Source organism: Phascolarctos cinereus, unplaced genomic scaffold (genome assembly GCF_003287225.1).
Source record: "Phascolarctos cinereus isolate Bilbo 61053 unplaced genomic scaffold, phaCin_HiC Scaffold_1;HRSCAF=81, whole genome shotgun sequence".
Lineage (NCBI taxonomy): Eukaryota > Metazoa > Chordata > Mammalia > Diprotodontia > Phascolarctidae > Phascolarctos > Phascolarctos cinereus.
This window is the reverse complement of record NW_027555514.1, coordinates 161,782,666-161,790,283: the sequence shown is the minus strand read 5'-3', so window position 1 is coordinate 161,790,283 and position 7,618 is coordinate 161,782,666. Positions and strand designations below refer to the sequence as shown.

Below are 7,618 nucleotides of genomic sequence, written 5' to 3'. Positions count from 1 at the left end.
TATAAAGTCTGATGCTACTTCCATTTCTTCTCCCTCTGTTTACCAGGAAGTGATAGAACCAGTTGCTAAGATATTAGTTGTTTTGTTGTTTTGTTTTGTTTTGTACTTCAATATTAAGCTTCAAGCCAGCTATTAGACTATCAACTTCATCAAGGCAGGGACTGACTTATCTCCTTTAGTGTCTTGCACCACTACGCTCTGCTAAGCAGATGCTGATTAAATCAAATAGAGGCAAAATGTCTAGAACACAAATAGACTCTCAACAAATTCTATTGACTGAGGAAGGTCTAAGAGAATGGATCCACGGAACATCTGCTCCTAGCTAGGGCTACATTCAAAGAATCCTAAAATCTTAGAGTCGAGAGGGAGCTTAGAGGCCATCTAATTCAATCCATACTTGAATAGGAATTCCTCCATGACCCTGGCAGCAAATGATCATCCAACTTCACCTCAAGGACCTAGAGAGGGGAGGGAATGTGGGAGACCTGCTATCTCCTGAGAAAGCCCCTTCCTCTTTTCGATAGGTCTAATTATCAGGATGTTTTTCATTATGTCATTTTATAATGCTACTAAGTGCAAAATGGAGGTAAAAAAGAATGGTATGCGAATTTCAAGGAGGGAGGTATATTACTTGTAGCACTGGGAATCAGAGAAGCCTTCATGGAGGAGGTGATGATGATGTGACACCTATGCTGGACCTTAAAGGAAGAAGATTTTCTTCAGATGTTGGGGAAGGTAGAGGATGGGAGGCTAGTTCTACGATATGGCCTGTGCAAATGCAAGGAGGTGAGTGAGCCAGATGAGATAGAATGGCGAATAATCTAGGGTAGCTGATTAAGGGAAGGTGTGATTAGAATGCTGCCCTTCAGCCAGCCGCCACCTTCCTCCAGAACTGAAGGTCCCACTTCTGTCACCCTGGGCTCTGCTTGATGAGTCTTATTTTGTTCAGTCCTAGGCCAACCATTTCACTTCCCAGCCATCTCCCTGCCTTGTACCCTAGCCCATCCTACCCCTTTGAACTTTAGCACTGGGAAGAGTAATCATATCAACTCTACCATTCTAGGTGAAGACTTATCAGTCAACTACTCTGCTTCAGTCAACCAACATTCACCCTGACTTCTCCGTCAATTTTTTTCCTTCCATCAATGTGTGGTCTTTCTCTATTGGAATATAAGCTCCTTGAGGGCAGGGCCTGTTTTTCTTAATTGTATTTTTATCCCCAGGGCTTAGCACAGTGTTTGGCAAATAGAAAGTGCTTGGTAGAGACTTTTTTATTCATTCATTTTCTTGGAAAAGTTGGCTGCAGCCAGATTAAGGTAGGTCTTCAATGACAATATTAGGAATTTGTATTTCATTTTGCATGCAATACTGAAAGTTTTTTAAGGAGATGTTGGACATGATCAAATCTGTACATTTGAAGGATTAGATAGGAGACAGATTGGTGGCAGAAAGACTAGTTAGGAAGCTTTGTAGTAGGCCATAAAGTGGTAATAAGGATCTAAATCAGGATGATGGCAAGTGTGAGTTGGGGGAGAGAGAGGTTAGAAGAGTAAGATAATGGGAGAGATATTGCAGAAGTCAAATGAAGAGAACTTTCCAATTGGTTGAGTGCAAGTGTATGAATAGATGTGTATGTCGAGGGATGGTGGTAGCAATGGGATTGGAGGAGGCTCTGCTTGACCAGGGGGACTGAAGAGTCAGAGATGGTTTCAAGGAAGGTTAAAGTTTAAAGGTGGGCTTTGAATAGGAATAGGGAAGTTAACAGGAGGGCCAGGTTTTGGAGTGAGGAGGGAGTTCCATTTTGGAAATGTTGAGTTTAAGATGGCATGTAGGGAATATTCCAAACGAAAATATATCACAGGTGAAAATAGGGAACGACTTCAGGGTCTAGGGTTATTTGATGGGATAGATTTTTTTTTTCCCCAAAGGGAGGGGAAAATGAGAGTCTTAATATAGTCACTGCAGATTATCGGGCAAGGAGGCAGTCAGGCAGCTTTTTGATAAGTGGATACTGAGAGAGGAATAGGTCAGGTCCAACGAGTGTACTGCAGAGACTCCACGGGAAATTGAAGACATCTGTTCTAACTTTTGAGGCAGGGATGTCTCATAATTGTCCACTGCTTCTGCTTTCCACATCTCCCTCCCCCGTGCATAAGAAAAAAGTATTCGAGGAGTGAGTACTGCCTGGCAAAGTCTTCGCTAGAAAAAGAGTGCAGCAGCATAGTGCAACACTCAACTTGGGCGGACTGTTGCGTAGCCAGGGAAATCCCTGCAACTGGGACAGAAGATGGATGTTTGGGGACACGTGGAAGGGTTGAGAAGGGCCAGGGTGTCTGTTCCACTCACGACCCGGAGCTTTTTTGTTATTTTCCTGGCTCCTGCCAAAGGGAGCAGCAGCTGGTGTTGAGGAGGAGGTGGGGGTGGGCAGAAGGCTGGAGGGAAACTGGAGTGGGCAGAGATGGGGAAAGACTCGCACGTGACAACGACTCCATACAGGGTTCTGGGCTGCGGTAGAGCATTACCATATGCCCATTCCAGGGTTGTCCCCCTTCTCTCTTCCTCATTCACCTCCTTGCACCCAGACAGCATTATGCCTGGGAATCTTGCTCTTTAGAAAGGTGAAGGAGTTACGTACGGCCCGGCAGGTTCAGGCCCTCCTCTTTGCCCCCTCGAACCTCTACTTCAATACTCTTAATGTCTATCTCTTCCAGCTCTCCCCCCCCACCAGCCTTCCCTCCCCCCACCCCCTCCTCATTATTTGACGTGCGCGCGGTTTTGGTGCAATGCGAATTATCTCCAGTCATTCAGTCTGGAGGGGTTTTGACAGCCGGGGAGAGAGGGGAACCGGCTCAGTTTGGGCTGTGGTGTCGAACGCCCACCTACACCTTCCCCACCATCACTTCCTCCTTCTCCTCCCATTGCTATAACAACGAACTACATACAGCCTGCAAGCCACAAAGTGATACTGATACAAGCCAAATAACCCGAAGCAGCAGCAGCAGCAACAGCAGCAGCAGCCCCAACCAAAGACCCGGGTGGAAGGGAAGGGGAGGGAAGCCGTGTGGGTGTGTGCGCGTGTGTGCCTATCTGTCACTCAGTCCCTGCCCGGCCCTTCGCCTCCCTCGCATAGCACACGCACTGTGCGTGCCCACCCTCTCCGCCTCCTGGGTGCCAACTTACAGGGCACTTAAGCGGGCGGACACTCGCTGCTCCTCCTTCTCTTTTCCCTGTGACTGAGAATAGAAACTCCCATCTCTTTTCAGCCGGTGTTTTCCCCCACAAAATAAAATCTTCCTACAGAACATCCCTTTTGGAGGGGCCCCTACCCAAGGCTTTGCAGAAGAAATGAAAACCAACAGGGTTTCCCCCTCGTGTCCCTGCGCCCTTTAGTCCCCATCTCCACTCTGAGGAGTATTGAAGTAGCCGGGACAGGAAGCTTGGAGCCCCTCCTGACCCGGGGAGACCTCGGTGGGGGGAAATTCTCACCTCTGGTTAGGACTATTGCAATTGGTGGGTTTTGTTTTATTTTGTTTTTTTGCTGGGGGGGGGGTGAGGAGGGCAGGGCAGGGCGTCTGAACCCAAGCGCTGTGGAGCAAAGACATTCCCGAAGGCAGCAAACCAGAGAGAGCGAGGGAGGGGAGAGTGGGAAGAAGGAGGGAGGGAACCAGCGAGTGAGCGAGGGAGGGAGAGAGGGAGGAGAAAAAGGAGGCAAGAAAAGTAGCTGAAAGTGGGGTCTGCAGCAGGCGGTAAGGGAGCCGTTTGAGCAGCGGCAGCGGAGACAGCAGCGGCGGCGGCAGGAAGTCTGTGCCAGAGAAGAGCAGAAATAAGAGACCCTGAGAGACCGAGGCAGAGAGAGTGAAAGAGGAAACTGCAGAAGAGGAAGCACCGCTGCAGTTGAAAGTCTCTTTCTGGTTCCCTCTCTGAGCATCTCCCTAGCACGCACGCACGCCGGCAGCAGCAGCGGCAGCGGGAGCAGGAGCAGGAGCGGCGGCCAGTGGTAGTGGTGGTGGTGGTGGTGGTGGTGGAGGTGGAGGGCTAGTCTGCTCTCCATCCATTCAGGACCTGCACATTTCACCTCCACGCTCGCTCTCCTCGAGCCCATCGCCTCCTCTCCCTCTTCATAGCCCTACGCACTGCCTCCTCCAGCCCCGCCGCACCACCCCCACTCTCCCCACCTCGGTAGTCCCTCCACTTCCCCCAGACACTCGGCTGCCATGGCCCGGGAGAACGGGGAGAGCAGCTCCTCCTGGAAAAAACAAGCCGAGGACATCAAGAAGATTTTCGAGTTCAAGGAGACCCTGGGAACGTAAGTAAGGGCTGGAAGGAGGGGGAAAGGGTGGAGGCGGCGGCCGTGGCCGTGCGTGCTGTGGCGGCTCCCGCTGCAACTGCACCGAGCTGGGATCGCAGTGTCCTCATTGTCCCACTCGAGGCTCTGCAGATTCTCCCTCCAACACCCAGACGTGTGTGGCCGTGCGTTCCCACCCAGGGCGGTGTTGTGTGCTCGTGGCTTTCAGAGAATAGCTCGCCCCAGAGGTTGATTCCCGCCCCCCCTTCCCCCTCCTAATTTCTATCCATCTCTGCGCCCAAGGCTGAATATGGTGAATATTTACATTATGCGTATGTTGAGTATTTACACTGTACCTATATCAATGGATATGTTGTCCAAAACACATCGAGTTCAAGAATGATACGATTTTGTAATATCACTCATTTAGATATACATGTGTATAGTATATGTTTACATGCACCTAACATAATTGACAAACACAACAGCTAGCTATTTATACAGCAAGTGCTGGGCGTGTTTAGACAGACCCATGTTTATATCATCAGATAATTCTGCTGTGTTCAGGGTCACATGTGGGTAGATCTTTTCCCCTGTGTGTGTGTGTGTGTGTGTGTGTGTGTGTGTGTGTGTGTGTGTGTATGTATATATGTATATATATATATTATAGTATGCAGAGACACTTGTTTATTTCAGTAGCTCCTAGCAGTGTCTGTCAGTTCAGTTTGACTGGTGGACACAGTTAAAGAAGAGCAGAAATAATTAGAAGACACTGGATGGGTTTTTCAGCATTTTGTGTAGTTTAATAGTTGTTAGTGCGTCTTTTACCTCTTAGCTAATTTTTTTGGGGGTGTAGTCAATGGAGTCAGATTAGTTGAGAGAGATAATAGCAAAGGGGAAACTACACAAAGTGCAAAAGGGCTCATATTAACAAAAGTTATCTTCTTCCCCCTTAAATTTCTACATGCATGTGTATGTATGAGTGTACCTATGTACCGCATGAATCTTGTTTGTTGTAGAAGTATGCATAGCTGTTAAGGGTGAAGAGAAAAGGGGGAGTCTGGAGCTGTCATATTTGATCAATCAGCTTGTTCTTTGCTGCCCTGTTCTCTTGGCAGTGCCAGGCTTTTGAACATGGCTTGCCTTCAGGTGTAGCCAGTGTCTACTGCAGCTACATAGATTTCTTCTTATTAGCAGGCGACAGTCTAAAGAGAAGTTGTGAGATGTGTTTATTTCAAGTACTTTGGATTCTAATTCCAGCAAATGCTTTGAGCACTAGAATTGTACCTTCCTCATGCTTTCTTCAGGGAAGGCTGTCCTAGGCATGTGGCAGTGAAGTGTGGTATGATAGAAGGAGCAGGCTTTGACCTGGTTTGAGCCCTGCCCCTCTCTGCCATTTATGGGTGGTGTGATTTTAAAAGAGTTATTTTAACCCTAAGAGACTTTGTTTTCTTTTCCTTTAAAATGGGGATAATAATAGTTGTCCTGTCTTAAAGTGCTAGAAAAATAAAATTAGATGATATAGGCATCTTAAAGCTCATAAAGCTTGAAACTGCACTAAACCTTCTTGGGACAACTTTTTTTTTTTCCTGTAAAACATTTCTTAAACTATATTGACTACATAAATACAAGACATGGTATTGACTATATAAATGCAAGACATGGCAATAATAATAATAATAATAGCAATTATGATTATTATCATTATTATTAGGCAAGGACATATTTCTGCTTTTAGGTCTACTTAAAAAACATGATAAAAGAACTTGGGCTTTAATCGAGAGAGGAGCATTTCGCTCTGAGTATAGCCAGTTAGTGGATTGGTTTGGTTAAAAAAAAAAACGAAAAACAAACTTTTGAAAAAACTTTTAAAGTTTATTCAGGTGCTCCTGTTCTCTCAGCTGCTCAGGTTACTGGGTAATACAAATCTTGCCACTGCTTGTCATCCTAGGTATGTGATTCTTGGGCTTCAAGAGGATGGATTTGGAAAAAAGGAAATCATAGTAGGAAGGTGGCATGTTTGCTTTTCCCAGTGTGATTTGTTTCCTAACTCACTCATCAAAACTGTAATTTCTATAGCTGGCTCTAATTTTCCCAGATAGGTTAATGTAGTTTCGCTTAGCTGACTTTTGTTTTGTAGGTGAACATATCTCCGTCTCTGCAATGGCTAAAAGCCGCTGAAGATCAACCCAGGTGTTTCACTGTTTCATCGAATGACTTCCTCTGTTGCTGCTGCTGCTATAGATCAGTTGCCCATGATGGACTCAAGTTCATATTTAGGAGCTAAAGAAAGCCAAAGAGCCCCTGTAAGAGCAACCTCTAGGACCCATCACATTTTGAGAAAGCTCTGTGCACAGATTTCCATTGTAGATGCTAAGGAATTGAGTTATTTAGAAAGAAAAAAATAGCAAGACTTTGAGAGGCATTGTAGTGTAGGGAATAGGGAGTTTGATTAAGAGTCAAGAAGACTTGTATTCAAATCCTACCTCAGACACTTTCTATCTGGGGAAACCTAAGCAAGTAACTTGACCTCTATGTCTTAGTTTCCTCTGTAAGGAGTTGGACTCAATGACTCCTTTAAGATTCCTTTCAACTCTCACTCAAGCTATGAGCCCATAATCATTTGGAAGAACATTTTTATCAAGTTCCTCTAAAGGGCTGGTATGCTGGAGGCATAGGTTTCAGATCTGCTTCTGTGCTATACCCTGAAGATGATAAGCACAATTAAAGAACAGAAGTCGATTAATGCCAATAATCCAGAAATTCTTGGACTTTCTAGAAGTGATTGGTTCCCAGTTCCCTCTGCAAGAAGCCCAAGCGGCCTTGGCCGGTGTCTAAATGTGGAAGCCGTATCCAGCTCATTCATGGCTGATTTTGAGCCTTGGCCCTCTTCTATTTGTAATGAAATCTAGCTAAGGGAAGTCTAGAAACTGCCATTAGGATCAGAATGCATTTTTCTTGTGCTCTGTAGTTTCTTTTTCTTTTCTTTTCTTTCTTCCTTTTTCTTGCTTTCTACCTTTTTTTTTTTTGCTCGCACTTTGACTGTTTCTGGAAGGGTTGAATGGCCATCATTTCTTGTCCCCTTTTGTCCCTTCTACATTTTTATGGAAAAGCACAGGTTAATGTGAAGGCAATTGCCTGACCTAAGTAATTTCAAGAAAAGATGAGAACTTGTCATTCTAAACTTTTGCAATCTGCTGTGTAGCTGACTGAGCCAGCTCATTTCTTTTGTGAAGCTGAGCACTGAGTGGCAGAGGCGAAAGGGGAGAGCTATCAAGTCTGTTTAGTTAAAGCGAGGTGCGTTTTAAGGAAGGGTAAACAGATAGGATTTGG

At 45.8% G+C, this 7,618-nt stretch overlaps 1 protein-coding gene across 1 annotated transcript in view; it reads left to right on the top strand.

The window, feature by feature from the left end:
• The first annotated feature begins 3,678 nt into the window (after positions 1-3,678).
• The window catches only part of CAMK1D (calcium/calmodulin dependent protein kinase ID), a 488,172-nt gene continuing 484,232 nt past the window's right edge, over positions 3,679-7,618 (top strand). Inside the window, exon 1 of the mRNA XM_020999741.2 lies at positions 3,679-4,306. Within this exon, the coding sequence (XP_020855400.1) occupies positions 4,215-4,306 (92 nt within the window). The 5' untranslated portion in view covers positions 3,679-4,214. The remainder of the gene's footprint in view (positions 4,307-7,618) is intronic.